The 19,554-nt window shown below is 40.9% G+C and overlaps 1 protein-coding gene across 41 annotated transcripts in view; it reads right to left on the reverse strand.

The window, feature by feature from the left end:
* Positions 1-19,554, reverse strand: part of PTPRD (protein tyrosine phosphatase receptor type D) — a 1,139,460-nt gene that overhangs the window by 128,511 nt on the left and 991,395 nt on the right. For 23 of the 41 annotated variants that reach the window (XM_083482170.1, XM_083482159.1, XM_083482163.1 and 20 more), the window contains 3 exons: positions 17,186-17,773; positions 16,712-16,812; positions 7,778-8,037 (listed from right to left, as the gene is read on the reverse strand). In XM_083482170.1, the coding sequence (XP_083338296.1) occupies positions 7,778-8,037; positions 16,712-16,812; positions 17,186-17,773 (949 nt within the window). The remainder of the gene's footprint in view (positions 1-7,777; positions 8,038-16,711; positions 16,813-17,185; positions 17,774-19,554) is intronic. The other 18 variants (XM_083482199.1, XM_083482192.1, XM_083482182.1 and 15 more) reach the window with 3 other exon arrangements.

Genomic DNA, 19,554 nt, shown 5'->3' on the forward strand with positions numbered 1-19,554 from the left:
CTCGGAGCCGGTCTCCCGAGGGTTGCGCAGAGCTTCCTGAAGCCTGGAGAGCGAGAGGGGTCGGTGCGCACCGACCCCCCTCGCTCTCCAGGCTTCAGCGAAAGCCTGCATTCGCCCCATAAGACGCAGGCACATTTCCCCTTCATTTTTGGAGGGGAAAAAGTGCGTCTTATGGGGCGAAAAATACGGTACTTGTACGAGAAAAACGGAGGTGTCCAGGGTTCAGTAGACTACGTCTTCAGGGCAATGCACTACTTAAAAAGCAGCTTGAAGAAGAAAAACCACTTTGGATATGCTTTGATATGCACTTTAATAGCTTTCTCCTTCTAAAAAGTATCTTATATCCGTTATCTTTCTTCACCCCATATCAGCAGTTAACGAAGGTGCATGAGAACGATCGTTTCTTGGCAATGACTTGCTACAACCTGTTTTCAAACACCGCAGCAATTCACCTAATGGAACCGAAGCACTTGCAAAATCAATACACATAGGTAGCCAGGTCAGATTACGAAACTTTATCATTTTTCATCCTAGAAGTCATTAAGATTGCTTGCAACCTCTGCTCAAGCATTCCATACAGAGTAGTCAAAGTTGTAAGTACAGGTTTAAATTACACATAAAAAGAACCCATGATGGCTTCTTAAGAGAAGTTTGGGAATTTAGTATACATTCTAGCTATTTGCCTCCTTTATCCTAAAACTCAGTTCAGAAAATGTCTCCTGGATCATGCAAAGATCTGCCCTCATAATGTGGCCAATAAATATTGCAAAGTGCTGACTTGACTGTTTAATGTTCTCAGTAATGCCATTTTCAATTAGATAAGAAAATTGGGACTTGAAAACTAAAAGGAACACATTGAAAATAAAGCAGTGCACACACTGATTTGGCTCTAGCCAAAATATCAACAAGTTAATAGAGCTGACATTTACCATAGCTCTGATGCTCATATGCAAAGTCTACTACAGTGGTGCCTCACAAGACGAAAAGAATCCGTTCTGTGATTCTTCGTCTAGCGGTTTTTTTGTCTTGCGAAGCAAGCCCATTGACGGATTAGCGGATTAGCGCTATTAGTGGCTTTTAGCAGCTTATCTGCTGACCGGATCAGCTGATAAGTGGCTTAGCGGCTTAGAAAAAGGGGGGGAGGGGAAAAACCCAGCAGGAACTCGCAAGACATTGTCGTCTTGCGAAGCAAGCCCATAGGAAATTCGTTTTGTGAAGCACCTCCAAAACAGGAAAACTTTTTCGTCTAGCGAGTTTTCCGTCTTGCGAGGCATTCGTCTTGCAGGGCACCACTGTATTAAGTGCAAACATTTCCTCATCTGAAATTAGTTAGCTGCTTTCTACAGTGATTCAGATAGTTGCTATTGCAACTATCCTGTTTCTGCTTTCCAGTTTTCCCAAATTCAAAACTAGAGGGGAAAGTTCATATATCTGTTGTCCTACATTTGATACGGAGATACAATGTTGTTGAGGCCTTGCAGATACAATGATCTGGATTCAGAAGGCCTGATGATCGTCTTCCAAAGCAACTACTCTATTCTGAACTTTAAAATGGAAAGCGTAATGCTGGTGGTCAACAAAATAGGTTCAAAGACTGTCTCAAGGCAAATCTAAAAAAATGTAGTATAAACACTGGAAACTGGGAAACACTGGCCTGCGAGCGCTCCAGCTGGAGAACAGCCTTTACCAAAGGTGTCATGGGCTTTGAAGACACTCAAACTCAGGACGCAAGGGAGAAACGTGCTAAGAGGAAGGCACGCTTGGCAAATCCACACCGTGATCAACTCCCGCCCGGAAACCAATGTCCCCACTGTGAAAGGACGTGTGGATCCAGAATTGGCCTCCACAGTCACTTACGGACTCATGGTTAAAACCATGTTTATGGAAGACCATCTTACTCGGCTATGAGGGATCGCCAAAGAAGAAGATTTCACAGCATAGCTTTAGCCAATTAATCTCCTCTCAAGCTCACTTCTCTACTGTAATAATTGAACAATGCACTAGCAGAAGTGCCAGAATGGCTCCGTGAGTCTATTCATGAAGTCCCAAGCTTACTACCTCCCTGACCGATCCAGGTAAATTGCAATGCTGCTGCAATTCTGCCCCACTGTGAATTACTCTTGCAAATCACCCCCACATCCATACTTTTCATAGACTGTTAGTCAAAGAAGGAAATCAGGCAGGGGTAAAGGAAGGAAGGAAGAAAAAGGTCTAATACAACTTTAAAGAGCACAGAAAGCTGTTGTGTGTAGACCGTTAAGATGGATGCATATTGCCGACTTAAATCCCTAAAGAAATTACTTGGAATTGCATCCACTTGTGCAGCCCGCCAAAGGATATTAATTCTATTTACAGAAACTGTTTTGCGCACTGGTAATAGTATCTATTGTCCACCTGTGAAACGAACCAATTGTGCCAAATGTTTTTGGATTTTTTAACAAACTCCCTTAACACAACTGGAGACCCTTAGAGCATTCAGTAACACCGGTAGCTCATTCTAGTCAGACAAAGGCGTGTTCAGTTCACTGCCGTAAATCAAAATGTGACCCCATTCCTTTAAAAATAAAATAAAAATTAAGGGTAAAAATGGGAAAGGTCAATTTCCTGAACAAAATTAAAAAGAAGCATTTGTAGTTGAACACATACAAGAGGTCATTTTAAAAAGTCTAACTGAATTCTTCCTTAACTTCTATATTTGCTCAGCATTCAGCAAACCTAAGGAGCAGGCAAAGAGCTCTTTTATTTCTGATCTGAGATTGTATTTATGTTTGTTTGTGTGTGTGTGTGTGTGTGTGTATGTGTGTGTGTGTGTGTGTGGCCTTGGTTGACAAACTTAATCCTTCCCGGAAGTCTTTTTTAAACCAAAGTGTTCTTAAACCAAGGCGTGCTTTCCCATAGCAATGGGGGACTCAATTTACAAATGAAACACACTCAACAGGAAGTGGAACATGTTCTTATTCCAAGGCAAAGTTCACAAACCAAAACACCTACTTCCAGGTTTGCAGCGCTCTTAATCCAAGTTGTTCATAAACTAAGCTGTTCTTAAACCCAGGTACCACTGTACATGCAAGAATGTGCATATGTGGTGAATGTGCGCGCACATATACATTGACTGTATATGTGTATGTGGCATGCGGTCCTCAGTTTGGTGGCTGACTGTCAATGCAGCCCTCAGTCAGCCCTGGCTTAGGGAATAACCAGAAATCCACCCTTCATGGTCATGATCATTACTTTAGGAGGCCAAATAACCCAAGAAGAAATCGTTAAAAGGAACTTGGCCCCAATTTTGGGGAGCATTTAAAGCAGCAGTTCTCAACTTGTGGGTCCCCAGATGTTGTTGGACTACAACTCCCATCATCCCTGAGCTCTGGCCTTGCTAGCTAGGGGTGATGGGATTTGTAGTTCAACAACATCTGGGGACCCACAGGTTGAGAAAGGCTGATTTAAAGCAAGGTGAATGTATTATGTCTCAATTACCTTATTGTTCATTTCTCATTGCCACTCTGACATTCATCACCAGAGCTTTGCCTAAAGAAAATTCATTTTAACGAAAAACAAGTACCATATTTTTCTGTGTGTAACACCCCCCCCCCGTATTTTAGGGGACTCAAATTTAAATAAATGGGGGGAGCTGGCCCAAAGTTGTTGAGCTTTTTGGGGGGAGGGGAATGAAGAAAATCACTAACACAAATGAAAAACGCTGACAATTGCTCGCGTAGCAGAAGCCAACAATGGCCAGCAATCGCACGCCCAATTGCCGCAATGATAGCCAATCGAAAGCAGCCCTTGACACAGCCACCAATCACCCACCAAATCGCTCGCAGCTGCAACCAATCATCCGTCCCTCCCCATGCACTTTCCATGTATAAGACGAGCTCTGGTTTTAAACACTATTTTAGAGTAAAAAAACCTTGTCTTATACATGGAAAAGTACAGTATTTCTGATCTTCCACTCATCACATACACACAGCCAGAATGACAAATGGCTGACAAATTTATTGCTGCTGGATGTACAGACAGGCTCCTGTGTGTAGAAAGATATGATCATCATTCTAGAAATATGGTGGTCAAGTACTTATGGCAACTTGGTTAAAAAATAAATCCTTAGAGTTCAGCTTTAAGGGTTGACCATGAATACGGGCAAGCTGACTCCAGAGTGCCATCGAAGGTATGGATGCTAGGACTAACAAGCTACCTTATCTGTAGCTGACCCAGAGAGAATGGCAATGAATCTGTGAGATATTCTGAAAACTGAGTACTTGAAACAAAACAAGAGTAGACATTAACTAGCAGTCTGTCAGAAATGGGGCAGTGGTTATATAATTCGGTATTGAAATGTATTATTGAAAGTGTATTATTTGACTCATACATTGACTGAATTATTGACCAGCCAATCATCTGTGCCAATGCATTTTCGACTTTTAAAAATCTATACTAAAGTTTGTACTTTCAATAATGTGGTAGATCAGAATCTGATGTAGATCTTTCTGGCCACAAATGGGAAGTTAACAGCAATTCCTGGCAGCTCAGCTCCACCAAGGTAACTAGTTATTATAAATTTCACACCGTTATCACGAAAAGTGACTGAAGTTGTGATATGACAAGAAGCCTGGGAACATAGTCCAGTCAGGACTATGATCAGTCTTACACATTAACCTTGAAATCAACATCCAAGCGTTAACTGTTGAATTTTGTGTTTGTGCATGCAGCTGTGGTAAGATTTGTGTGTGAATAACAATGTAATTTGTGCAAACTAATGCAAAACAAAAAGTTTAATTACAAACAACGTATACAATACAGAAGGAAATCAGACTGTTGCAACTTAAATTTAATTCTTACACATTCAGATTGTAGGAGTCCCTCTTAAGAAACCTAGGTTATTTTGAAATCCTTATTTACTGATCAATAGCCTTTGGCCTATAATGTGACTTAAATAGAAAACTATATTTAGAAAGATTTTTCCTCCCAAAGCATTTTATTTTACAAATCCAGTTTAATTTTTTAAAAATACTATTTGAATTTTTTAAACTCCTTTTAAAAAAGTTGGTTTTTATCCACCCTGGCTGCTATGGATATTTCTATAATTAAATTTCAGCCTTTAAAATCATAATAAAAGAACTGCAGCCCAGGTCCATCCTCTCTGGATCTCTGGGCCTACGTCAAATGTCATCTTTTTCTGCCCTGCTTTCACCTTGCAACAAAAAGGATGCTAGGACTCAAGTCTGTCCTGAGTCAGGACAGACAACTGTGCCTTTGCCATAAACCAACATAGCTTCCTGAGAGCTCACCTTTATAACAAGCTGAGTTTTCTCAGTGGTAATAGATGTTCAGATGCATTTCTTATTTATTACCTTAGATATTGTGGCTAATCCCTTGTGAGCCACAGTACAAATTCAGTCCTGCTTCCAACATTTCCACAACTTATGAAAAAGGTTATTGTCTTCTCAGCAGATGTTAGCTACTCCTGGTTGCTGTTATACCCTGGCCCTTTCTAGTAATTACTTTTCTCCATAAATCATTCCGATGCTTTCCGTCTTCAGGCTTCCTTTTCTATACTTTTCTACAAACCTTATCTTTACTTAGTTTAATAGCAATGGCTTCATTTCCCACACTTTAATCCTGTTAACACTCCAATGTAATATATTTTCATATTGCCTCATTCTGAATTCCTCAATTAGCAATAAAGAGAGGGTCTTCCATTTACAAAGCTCATGGTATAAAATGTCAGCTGAGAAAATGCAGGTTGTATCCCCAACAATATTTAACAACCTGCTCATTTTCCTTCCCATTTCCTTCGTCACACACATGGGAGTCTTATAGGAAGCAAGAATCACTGCAAACAGAGCAATAACACTTATTGATTGTACTGTGTTTCACGCTTTCCTGGCAACTCTTTATTGTCCATCGTTTTGAATCCCTATTGGCGCTTTGCTGTCAGGTCTTTAGTACTATCTTTGTTGTTTAATCTGCACAGAATCATTTAAGAAGCCTTGTAAACCATGTTCCAGCACTGTGAACAGAACATATAGCTGCCAAATTCATTTATTATGGGATCACTTTTTAGAGGTAAATCAAAACATGTTATTTTTGGAAATAAAAATATCTGTTTTCTAAGCAATGTCTGTGATAAAAACATTTAAAAGGGAAGACAAAGTAAACCGCCATTGCCCTATTAATTTGTACATGATGGGACTGGACTGCTAAACATAACTGACCCATTTTATGGTTTTGCCTTACAGTGTTTTAGCCAACCAAAGTTCTACAGTTTATGTCTTTACGAGGACTAGACCTACTTTGAGCAGTTCAATAAATATGCAATGGGAGTGCTCGTCTTCTTTTATACTTCTGCTGTAGCCCACTAAGAACATACATCTCCCAGTGGAAGACAGAGCAGAATCACTCCATCTTTGCACATGTCATCACCAGCATTATGCAAAGTAGCAGCAAAATCCACTCTGTGGGTACATCTTTTTCCTAAGACTGAGCTGAAATGCCTTTCCCCGATACAGTCATACCTCATGATACATTTTTTCAGGTTGCGTCCCGCGGCAACCCGGCAGTACCGGAAAGGGTTACTTCCGGGTTTCGGCGCTCATGCATGTGCAAAGCACTAAATCATGCTTCGCGCATGCGCACAAGCGCCAAATCACACCGCGTACCTGCGCAGATATGGCACTTCAGGTTGAGGGCTTTCCATGTTGCAAATGGGCCTCCAGAACAGATCTTGTTCGCAACCAGAGGTACCACTGTATTGCTGTTTTGTTCCTAGGTTGCAGCTGGGAGAAAAAATTGGGAATGTGTGGTGCTATTTTTATAGAAAAAGGGGTGCCAGTGGAAAGAGGAATGGCATGTAGATTATCTACTCTTAAGGAATATGTTCATAATCTTTTCAGGTTTCCTCTACATTTACAAATATTTAGTAAATGCTAAGACAGTCCCTTCCCCAACATTTTCTTGGATGATTGTACATATATTGAGAATTTGGAAGATATAAAACCAGGAAGGTTAGAAGTTCTGTTGTCTCTGATATCAGAGCTTTCTATCATTGGGGAGATGTTGCTGTCATCGTCTCATCTGGCCAGGTTATAGAGTGCCACGTACAACTGGTGTTTGCTCTCCCAAACCTACATCAGTGACATGATAAGTTTAGAAACATTATTGATTTTTGATGTCTGATCGTCAAGGTTCACAAAGAGCTTCAGGAGCCCTCAGTTACACTTGTGTCATCTTCTACAGATCCTACTCCACCCATGACAACACAAAATCTCCTTCCACATATCTTGCTTTGTCTCTGTACTTGTCCAAATCTGGGAATATGACTAGAGATTTGATATCCTGGGCAGTGCAAGGATAAGGGACCAGATAAGAATTCCCCACACACCAGGTTTCATTCAGTGAAGTCGTCCTGTTACTGCAAGAACATCCATCTGTGCTATAGGACTTCCTCCCACACTCTTTTCTCTGGGCACCCCCTTAAATCCCCTTCAGAGGATTGGGGGAACCACCAGAACAGATGGATATGTGTGAGTGCAGAGGGCGAGGACAGGGAGAAGAAGTCCCATTGCACAGGTGGGAGATCCTCGAGTTAATGGCATGAATTTCTTGGATACAAAGAAGAAAGGCAGGATATGAATGTTATAAATAAATAAATGTAAAATTCTGATAGGTTGACCTGAAACATGCAGCTCAAGGCTGCTGCAACTACAGCAGCTCATGGTTTTAATGCAGAGAATCTAGTAAGTAATAAAGTACGAATGACTTTTGAAGTTTAACTCACTTTATAGTTTTGTTTGCAGGAACATCTGGTAGCTTCACTGTTACCATTCCATCGACATTGGTCTTATCAATGAACAGTGGTTGGGTTCGCAGTACATCTGGTGCTGTTTTTGCTGTTACCCTGTGCTGAAGACCTCCAGCGCTATTGCCTCTATTGGTCAGTACAAATGAATATGATGTCTCAGGTTTCAGGTTGGTGATAAGTTTCTGAGTGGCTCGGCCATCTACCTCAACTGCCATTTTCCCATCATCGTACAGGATCTAAAAAAGTGAGGGTTTTCATTTTTGTTAGCAATTGTTAGTAATTAAGGGGGGAAAGAATAAACCACGTTAGCTGCCCTTTACTGCTTTTGATCCAGCAATACTCAAGAAGGTAGTAATGTTCTGTTTATCTTCTCTTGTCTGTAAGTATATGCCACAACTATGTATAATTCTTCAGAATTACCTGAAAACGTCAGTTATTTGGGGGGACCTTAAAATAATGATTCCCAGCAGCTTCCTCAATGATTCGCACTAGCTTTTCTTTGCATCAAACTTCTATGATATTCCACTCAGAGTTATATTATGTTCTGCTAGACAACAATTCCTTTAACTGGAGGCACACTTCAAATTAAACTGGATTTAACACAAATACACAGTAATGGCTTGCTGTATACTAGCTTAGGTTTATGCAAGCTCTACTGGTTAGGAACAGCTAAAGCCAGATCTCTTTTTCTTCCAGACATTCAAAAATGCAAGCTCAATCTTTAAGTCTGGGGGTGCAGGCAGAAAGGTAGAATAGTAGTTGTAGCTCTTCAGTTGCCTGATACCACTTGCCAGGACACTGGCACCGGTAGAGGTATATTTGGTCTACTTTATGGCCATCTAATACCCATTTACAAGGGTAATACCTTTTCTCAGTATTTAGGGCTGTTGTTTCACCACACAAAGTCCTGGAATTGCCCCTGGCAGACTACCTGTCAGAAGGCGGAGATGAGCAGACTTGCTATACTCCAATTTTTTGTTTTACTCAAAGGGAGGTCATTATGTTCCACCAGCCATAAGGGTCTTTAATGCAAAATCTGTTTCCCAACTCCTATACACTTCAAATGTCTGGTATAATGGTTTATTTCCTAAGATGGATGGCTTCCAGGCAAAGTTCCTTCGGTCCCAACTTCAGGTTCCAAACTGTGTTCCTAATTCAGTTCTGTTTCTTTTTTTTTTTTATAAAATTTTTTATTGCGTTTCTTTCCATAGGTAAACAGATTTGTTTAAACAGCAGCATACAAGAAACATTTTCTATATATATAAAGAAAAACAGATAAAAAGAAAAAATCATCGAGAAATTTTCACAACATCTTTTTGGACCTCCTCACATCCTCTCAGCATTGCATTCATCATTCTAGCCAGTTCAGCAATTTATTATCTTGTTTCCCAACTTATTATACCTTTAAATTTATTATGTTACCAATTTCTAAAATTTGTAATTTAATTTTAAGACTCTTAATAAACATAATATATTGTTTCTATTTTGTCTCGTCTTATTCCATCAACACTTGCTTTATCATTTACTTAGATAAATTGCAGAAGCATAACATTTCTTAGTCGTGCACAATCTTAACATTCATACAACTTATAATATTTTTGCAAATAGTCCTTAAATTTTCTCCAGTCCTCCTCCATTGTTTCTTCGCTCAGATCTCGAATTCTGCCAGTCATTTCTGCCAACTCCATATAGTCCATCAGCTGCGTCTGCCAGTCCTCCAGTGTGGGTAAATCTGGTGTCTTCCAGAACTTTGCAATAAGAATCCTAGCTGCTGTGGTTGCATACATAAAAAAGGTTCTGTCCTTCTTTGGCACCTTCCGGTCCACCATGCCCAAGAGAAAGGCCTCTGGTTTCTTAGAGAAGGTATATCTGTATACCTTTTTCAGCTCATTATGTATCATTTCCCAAAAGGCCTTTACTTTCGGGCAGGTCCACCAGAGGTGAAAGAAAGTCCCTTCTGCCTCCTTGCATTTCCAACACTTATTATCAGAAAGATGGTATATTTTAGCCAACTTGACTGGGGTCATGTACCACCGGTATACCATTTTCATAATGTTCTCTTTCAAGGCACTGCATGCCGTGAATTTCATACCGGTGTTCCATAACCATTCCCAGTCCTCAGACATAATGTTATGTCCTACATCCTGTGCCCATTTTATCATAGCAGATTTAACTGTCTCATCTTGTGTGTTCCATTTAAGCAGCAAGTCATACATCCTCGAAAGTACCTTAGTCTTTGGTTCTAGTAACTCCGTCTCCAGTTTCGATTTCTCCAACTGGAAACCCACTTTTTTGTCCATTTTGAATACCTCCTGAATTTGAGCATAATGTAACCAATCTCGCACCTTACCTTTTAATTTGTCCTGGCTTTGGAGCTTCGAATTATCTCCAACTCTTTCAATCAACTCCCAATATTTTGGCCAATAGGCCTCCATATTGGGCTTTTTTTTAGAAATCTTGGCTTCCACAGGTGATAACCACCTCGGGGTCTTACTTTCTAATAAATCCTTGTACTTCATCCAGACGGCAAAAATTGATTTTCTGACAATATGGTTTTTGAACAATTTGTGAACCTTCGCCCTGTCATACCACAAATATGCATGCCAGCCATACACATTATCAAACCCTTCCAGATCTAGGACATCGGTGTTTTCCAACAGGAGCCAATCCTTCAACCAGCAGAAGGCTGCAGCTTCATAGTACAACCTTAAATCCGGCAGGGCAAACCCCCCTCTTTCTTTTGAGTCAGTTAGTATTTTAAATTTTATTCGGGGCTTTTTGCCCTGCCAGACAAACTTAGAAATATCCTTCTGCCATTTTCCAAAACATTCCATTCTGTCCACGACCTGAAGGGTTTGAAATAAGAATAACATTTTTGGCAAGACACACATCTTTATAGCTGCGATTCGGCCTGACAAGGTAAGTTTCAATCTTGACCAAATATCCAAGTCTTTTTTAGTTTCCAACCAACATTTTTCATAGTTATCTTTGAAAAGATTTAAGTTTTTAGCGGACAAGTATACCCCCAGGTATTTCACTTTTTTAACCACACTTAACTCTGTCTCTTTCTGGTACCCCTCTATCTCTGTAGGTGTCAGATTTTTGACCAAAACCTTAGTTTTTTGTTTGTTTAGCTTAAATCCCGCCACCCGACCAAACTCCAAAATAAGTTCCAAAACTCTTTTTGTGCTAGATTCTGGCTCCTGTACTGTCAAGACTAGGTCATCTGCGAAGGCTTTCAGTTTGTATTGTTTCGCTCCGACCTCTATACCTTGCACCAACTGGTCCTCCCTGATCATATTCAGCAATACCTCCAGAACAGAAATAAATAACAGAGGGGATAGAGGGCACCCCTGTCGTGTCCCTTTTTCAATTTGAAGTTCTTCCGACACCACATTGTTCACTATCAATTTGGCTTTTTGCTCTGAGTAAATTGCTTCTAGTCCATTTTCAAACCCCCGTCCCACTCCCATACCCTTCAAGTTTTTCTTCATAAACATCCAAGAAATGTTGTCAAATGCTTTCTCCGCATCAATAAAGATTAAAGCAGCCCTTGTATTTCTAATTCGCAACAGCTCCAATATATCAATAATATTCCTGGTGTTGTCGGACATGTGTCTACCAGGGAGAAAGCCTGCTTGGTCCTTGTGAATTACTTCATTTAATACATTTTTAAGTCTACTTGCTAAAATGTCTGCAAATATTTTGTAATCCACATTCAGGAGTGAGATGGGACGGTAGTTCTTAAGCTGAGTCTTTTCCCTCTCTGACTTGGGAATCAATGTGATGAATGCTTCTTTCCACGTTTCCGGTGCCCTTCTCCCCTCCATAATCTGGTTACAAACCTCCAACAACGGTTGTATCAAGCAATCCTTCAAAGTCTTATAATATTTGGAGGTGAGACCATCTGGGCCTGGAGATTTGCCAAGTTGCATATTTTGGATGGCACCTTCAATTTCCTGTTGAGTTATTTTACTGTTAAGAATTAATCTTTTATCTTGACTTATTTTAGATAGTCCATTTGTCCTCAAGAATTGGTCCATTTCCGATTCTTTCTGAGGCCCCTGTGCATAAAGCTCTTTGAAATATCTGTGGAAGCACTTTCTTATTTCTTCTGGTTTCTGAACTATTTTTCCTTGAATCTCCAAGTTTGTAACCGTATTTAACTTTTGTCTTTTTTTCAACTGCCAAGCTAACAACTTTCCACATTTATTTGCTGATTCAAACGATCTCTGCTTCATTTGTTTAATTTTCCACTCAATCTCTTGATTAATCAATTTCGAATATTGTGCTTGGTGGAATTTGATCTCTCTTAGCACCTCTTTTGACTTCGGTTTGGTTCTCAACTTTTTCTCTCCTTCACTTATTTTCTCTAAAATTTTTTCCTTTTTTCCATTCCAAAATTTTCTCTTTATTGTATTCTGTTGTATCAGAAACCCTCTCATTACAGCTTTACTTGCATCCCAGATTATTCTTTTCTCCACCGTGGTGTTCAAGTTTATTTCAAAGTAGTCCTTTAGCATTTTTTGGGCCTTCTTAACGATCTCTTGATCTCTTAGCAAGGTGTCATTCATTCTCCATCTGAAGGATCCAGTTGGGAAAAGTCTCAATTCCATTTTTAAGGCATTATGGTCGGAGCAGGTTTTTGGGCAGATTTCCACCTTTCTCGTTTTCGGGGCCAGCCCTCTAGATATCCAAATTTGGTCAATTCGTGTCCATGACAAGTGGGCCTCAGAAAAGAAGGTTCCTTCCTTACCCAAGGGGTTCCTTGTCCTCCAAATGTCAATCAAGTCCATATTGTCTGTCATTTCAAAAAAGGTTTTAGGAAGTCTGCCGTCTGTTGTTAAGTTTTGATTTTGAGATTTGTCCATATTTGTAGACACCACCCCATTCATATCTCCCATCACAATAATATTAGCATAGTCCAAGTAGTCCATCATTGTCTCATGCAGCTTCTTATAAAATTCTGATTTTCCATCATTTGGCGCATAAACTCCTAATATCAAAATCTTTTCCCCTTGTGTTTGGATTTCAATTGCGAGAATTCTTCCATGATCATCTTTAAATAAGAATTTTGGTGACAGGTTCTCCTTTGCATAAATTACAACGCCTCTTTTTTTGACTTTGTCTGATGAGATAAATTCTTGGCCAAGTCTTTTATTAATTAATACTTTCCTGTGGAGCCTAGTCACATGTGTTTCTTGAAGGCATATTACATCCAATTGTTCTTTTTTCAAAATATGAAATATCCTCCTTCTTTTTTCCGGAGAATTCCCGCCATTTATGTTCCAGCTAAGTAGCTGCAGAGACATCCTGTTCTATTTAAAACGTTCTTAAGATGGGGTGCCTTCCTTTTGCTCAGATCCCGAGGGTGCAGGCGTAGGCCCGCTTCCAGGCAGTATTGGTGCTGGTACGGCTGGAAGCCAATCCACTCCTTTTTGGAGATCTTCTCCGTGGTCGTGAAGGAACTTTTGGTTATCTTCAGGTGTTCTGATTTTAACCTTCCTTTCTTTGTAGGTAAAGGATAATCCTTGTGGAAACTCCCACCTATAGGGAATGGCGTTGTGTCTCAGCAATTTTGCTAGTTCTGAATAGGTGGCTCTAAGGTCCAACAGCTGTCTCGGGATATCTCTATAAATTTCCACCCTTTTGTCTTGTATTTCAATTGCTTTTTTAAAATGGAGACCTAGGATCTTGTCCCTCTCTTCCTTTGATCTTAAAATTATCAAACAGTCTCTGGATCTGTCTTTCCTTACCAATCTTCCCAGTCTATATGCCAAAACAATCCTGAAGTCTGTATCTTCCTTTAAACCCCAGAACTTCGAGAATTCCTGTGTTAAGTAACCAATCAAATCTCCTTGCTCGAGTTCCGGGATACCTCTCAATTTGATGTTACTCTCGCGATTTTTCAGTTCCACCATTGACAGATAAACTTGTTGTTCACCCACCTGTTTGTGCAGGGGCTTAACTTCTCCTTTTATTTCTTCCACTTCTTTTTGTAGAGCTCCCACTTTCTGGATTGCTTCTCCAGCTAATTCCCGATTTTCCGCTGTTGCTCCTTGCAAATTCTCTATAGCTTGCGTGTGCTGGGAAACTTGATCAGTCAATTTTTGAATCGAGGAAGTTGCTTTATCTATCTTCAAAGACTGGTCGTCCACCTTCTGGTTTAAACTTGATAATTGCTCCAATATTTGTTTAAATAATATATCTGACCCACCTGCTGCCATCTCTTCCTCAGTGGACTTCTCAGTTGTTTCCCCTTGTTCCCTTTGAGTCACCAGTACAGCTGGAACCGACGATCGGCGTCCTTAGGTCAGTGTTGTTTGTACAAATTGTGCTGGTTTTCTTTCCTTTTCTTTTTCCTTGGCCTCTTTAGATTCCTTAGCTTTAGATGCTCTTGTTCTCCCTGCACCACTCATTACACATCTGTCAGTGTTCAAGGTCAAATTGTCTATTGTTCCATGGGAGAGACAAATTCAATTATGAACAACCGGTAAAGTGGAATTCAAAACAAAAGACAGTTCCCAGGATTTTATAATCCGAAAGCCCTGTAGAGGGAGTGCCACCAAGTTTCAAAGACAAAGAAGGAAGTAGTCCGCCATTAAAGTTCCAGATTTTTTTCGACTCAGTAAGTTCAATAATCCAACAGTCCCTTCAAAAATTCAAAGTTCTCCAAAGCACCTTTTAAAGTTCAGCCAAGTTTCACAAAAGGTGCTTGCAACAATATCACATCCAGACTTTCCTGCTCAAATGTATCAGTTATGCTCCAACAAAGTTTTTACAAAGTTTGCAACTGTTTCCGCAGTTTGACACAGACTCTCTCTCCGGCAGCCCGACGATCTGGCTCTTTAAAAATACAACCCAAAGGAAGGGGGAGGTAGGAGAAAAACCCCCGTTACTCCTTCTTATAATCACAGTCCCTTTCCACCTTCAGTTCAGCAGGAAAAAGAGCAGGTTTAATAGCACGAAAAAGTTAGAACTTCCCACAGTCCCGTTTCAAGCGCTTTCCGCTTTTTAAAGCTTTGCTTTGATCTTGTCAGCAATGTCGGAAGACGGACTTCCCTTTTCTCGTCTCCCGTTTTCAGCCAGATTTAACAAATTCTTTGCCAATTTTAAGCCCTTTACTCACGGGTATGTTACTTGCAGTTTGGTGTTGAATTTAGGAAGAAGGATCAGCGCTCATCTGCAACGGCCGCGCGGCTTCACTTCCGCGGAAAGAGCGATGAACTCACAGCACCGCTACCCCTCCTTCACTCCGGGTCTCCTTACGGGGTCCCTTCTGTGTTTTCAGAGCAGCTTCTGGTGCCCGCCGAGTCCCACGGCCACGGGCTCACTCTACCCGTGGTTTATCTTAATGGGTCGTCGCTATGCCGCAGCGAACGACCCTTTTCCGCGGAGCCCCTCTTCAGAGCTCGAAGAGGACCGCCATTACAGTTTCGCGCCGCCCCCGGAAGTCTAATTCAGTTCTGTTTCTGGAAACAGGTGAATGTCCACGTTTCACCAAAAGCATGATGGGCTGCCTTAAAATACTGGTTAAATATTTTGGTATTTGGCGTGGGGGAGGGATTACTTTTACATTTAACCAATGAGGAGTCTATCAGCTCATGGTCAAAAGCTATGGCCCCCAAAATCTCCTGAATTGGACTTTCACCATCCTTTTTACATCATCTGGGTTATGACATTGCCCTTAAATCCTTGAGCCAGAGGTTATGGGATATCGCATAAAGCAATCTTTGCTCTCGATCATATGTAACCTGGAGACCGTTTGTGTTCAGAATTCATTATGGGCATGATTTTCAATTACCCTTGTACCTTATGAATCTGTCAGTACCCAGTTATCGTCAACTGTTTACCAAAGTCAGATTAAATGTATTTTCATCTGCAGTTCTAAACGGCAGACTGACTGGTATACCTTATCATAGTAGACTCTGTTTATGTTCTCAGGCTGTTGATTGTATGAAGCATATCTTAATACACTGTGGGCTGTATGAACAAGTCAGGGATCAATTAATTAAACCCTTACTGGTAAATTTACCAGGGAATTCTGATACCTTCTATCTCATCATGTCAGAGATAAGTCAAATGATACTACACTGGCCGTAGCAAAATTTATCTCAAAGGTAGTAAGAAATAGAAATCAACATGCTCTGGATAAAACATAGTGACTGCCTTGGAATCTTTTCCATGTATCTCTGCTGCATTTTGCGTTTGAAACTGTTTTTTGTGGGTCTTTGGACCATAATGAAGAATGTTGTTGTTGGTAGGGGTATATAAGGTTGTCTTAAGATTCATGTAATTGTTCTCCCTCATGAACCTACCAGGACCCTGAGATCATCTTCTGAGGCCCTTTTTTCAACTGCCTCCTCCATGAGTGGTCCAGAAAGTGGCAACAAGAGAACGGGCCTTTTCTGCAGTGGCTCCCCGTCTGTGGAATTCTCTCCCCATGGAGGCTTAGCCGGCGCCTTCATTATACACCTTTAGGCGCCAAGTTTCCTTCCTCTTTAAATAGGCTTTGGGATTATTGACATCCAATGCCCTTTTGAAAATGTGTTGTGGAAGAGGGCGATTATTGGGCTGTCTTTGTTTTGATTTTTATCATGTGCTTTTTATATTGTGATTTTGTGTTGTTAACCACCCTGAGGTCTGCTGGTTTGGGGCTGTATATTAATTAAATCCTCCTGTTTTTCCTTCTTGCTTCCTCCATCACTTTGAGACTCCTTAGGGTAGTGATAAAGCGGGATATCAAATCCAAACTCTCTTCTTCTTCTTCTTCTTCTTCTTCTTCTTCTTCTTCTTCTTCTTCTTCTTGACCCAACTTTTGTTAACCATTTGGAACCTGTCTGCTTAATGAGAACATTCCTTCATCTCAGGTTTTACCCTTCAAATCTTACAAACTGCAAAACAACTTACTTTGAAAGGCAGAGCAGAGTTGTAATTCTCTGGTATCTCCCAAGAGAGCAATACTGATGTCTTCATCACTGCTTTGACATGAAAATTTTTTGCAAACACTGCTGGAAAAGGAAAAAGCAATGTATTTAAAGTACATCTTGACCTTGGGATCCCATCCCATTTCCGACACTAAGCACACTCAACAATTCTCCTACCTGCTTTTAAAAACCATATCCCATTCTTACAAATGGCAACTCAAAACGTTCTATTTCTCTTACCTGCAATTATTGCGTAGATGTGAGCCAGACTTGCCTGATATAGGATAACTGAATACTAATGAATCCAAAACACGTAAGGTTTCACATACTTTACCTCTGATGTTAGTTGAAACTATTTATACGATGGTTTGGTCAGTTTTAGTAACAGCTTCAAAAATATCGATATCCAAAGACCGAAATTCCTTTAAAAGAAAAGTCATAAGCAGACAAATCCTACCTTGATCCACAGGTAGTGTCCTGAACTGGACACTGGGACTATATGGACCAGGCCCTTTGCTTGTGTGTGCACGTATTTTTACATCATATGTGGTATCTGGTTTTAAGCCTGAAAGCGTCATAGTAATATCAGCAGGAACAACAGACATCTCCGTTTGGTGATGTGCCACATTGATATCCCTGTACTGCAGAGTGTATTTGGTGATAATACCATTTCTTTCTGATAGGACGGGCGGTTGCCAAGAGAGCTGGACTGAAGTTGAGGTGGCACTTTCCGAGCGCAGGTTTTGAGGGAATCCGCTTGGCAGATCTTCTGGAATCGAAATTTCCTTTACCATCTCCTCCCCAAAGCCCACTTTATTTCTAGCTGAAAGCCTGAAGACATACGAAGTCCCCTTGTGAATATCTGTCGCGGTGTAGTGGTCATCCTTGTCGGTGAAATCCCGCGTCGTAAAGGCATCTATGTCTTTGCGGCCAAACCTCAGGCGGTAGCCCTGCAGGGGGCCGTAGGTGTCGACAGGCGGGTGCCACTGAATTAGAGCTGTACCCATTTGTGTGTGGCTAATCACAAGCCGAGGTTTTCCTGGAACTGCAACACAAGATGATGTTAGCAAGCAAAGCGGGCGAATGAATCATTTCTAACAAACTTTATTCATGTGTCTTGAAAAAGTTATGTATGTGATGGACACACTGTTTCCTCCTGTTCATAAAGTGCCATATTTCTCGCTCTATAAGACGGGCCAGACCATAAGACGCACCTAGTTTTTGGAGGAGGAAAACAAGAAAAGAAAAAATTCTGAATCCCAGAAGCCAGAACAGCAAGAGGGATCGCTGCGCAGTGAAAGCAGCGATCCCTCTTGCTGTTCTGGCTTCTGGGATAGCTGCACAGCCTGCATTCGCTCCATAAGACGCACACACATTTCCCCTTACATTTTAGGAGGGAAAAAGTGAGTCTTATAGAGCAAAAAATACGGTATTCATTCAGACAGCACAACAAACTTAAGCATTTTGTCTTTCCTCCCTCCTTTCCCTAGCTTCTAACTGGAGGGCTGGGGGAGAGAAGAAGAGTGTCTATTTCTATGAAGCCTAGTGACAGAATAGCTTTTACACATGTGGACATAGTTTTTAAGTGATTAATGAAAACAAACTAAAAAAAATCCCAGAAAACTCGCATGTTGAGAAGGGGTGTACCACAGTGGCACATGCCTTGCATACAATAGATCCAATGTTAAAGTCTAGCATCTCTAGGGAGAGCTGGAAAAAGATTTGTGCCTGGAACCTTTAAGAGATGCTGCCTTGGTATAAGGTCAGAATCATTATATGTTCATTTGCTACGTTACTATGATCTAGTCCAATGGCAAACTTGCCCATTTCAGATCTCTAGCCATATATATATATATATATATATATATATATATATATATGTATATGTATATGTATATGTAAAGGGACCCCTGACCATTAGGTCCAGTCGGGACCGACTCTGGGGTTGCGTGCTCATCTCGCTTTATTGGCCGAGGGAGCCGGCATACAGCTTCCGAGTCATGTGGCCAGCATGACTAAGCCGCTTCTGGTGAACCAGAGCAGCACACGGAAATGCCGTTTACCTTCCCGCCAGAGCGGTACCTATTTATCTACTTGCACTTTGACGTGCTTTCGAACTGCTAGGTTGGCAGGAGCAGGGACCGAGCAACGGGAGCTCACCCCGTCGCGGGGATTCAAACTGCCGACCTTCTGATTGGCAAGTCCTAGGCTCTGTGGTTTAACCCACAGCACCACCCACGTCCCATCTATCTATCTATCATCTATCTATCTCTATATATACATATACATATGCATATACATATACATATACATATACATATACATATACATATACATATACATATACATATACAGATATAGATATATGAACAGGTTAGGTATCCGAGTTTGGAGGAGGATCTTAAACCAGTTTCTTGGTTCAAAACTAATGGAAAACGGTGGTTTAATAAATCACACTGTACTTGCAAAAGGTGGGTGCCTGAGGGAGAGGAATGGGGAGGGAAATGTGCAGGCACAGAGCTCATTTTTGCTCTTGTAAAGTGTAGTTTATCAGACATCTGAATGAGGTCATTATAAGCATATATGCAAGTTTCCCACTCCATTGGCAAGAGACAGTGTTCAGCAGAACCAAGTGGTTTAGTTCTCTCTGGTCTATATCACTTCAGGCTGCAGGTTGGGAACAAGGTATACAAATAACCCATCTTAAAAACAAACAAACCCAAACCACAGCTACTTAGCTTGCACATACAAAACCAATATATCTGTAGGAACATTTTAGTCTAGATTTCATACATAGGTGGAGAAGTAGTCAGACAGGCAACTCTT

The sequence above is a fragment of the Podarcis liolepis genome (assembly GCF_965112155.1).
Source record: "Podarcis liolepis genome assembly, chromosome: 17".
NCBI lineage: Eukaryota > Metazoa > Chordata > Lepidosauria > Squamata > Lacertidae > Podarcis > Podarcis liolepis.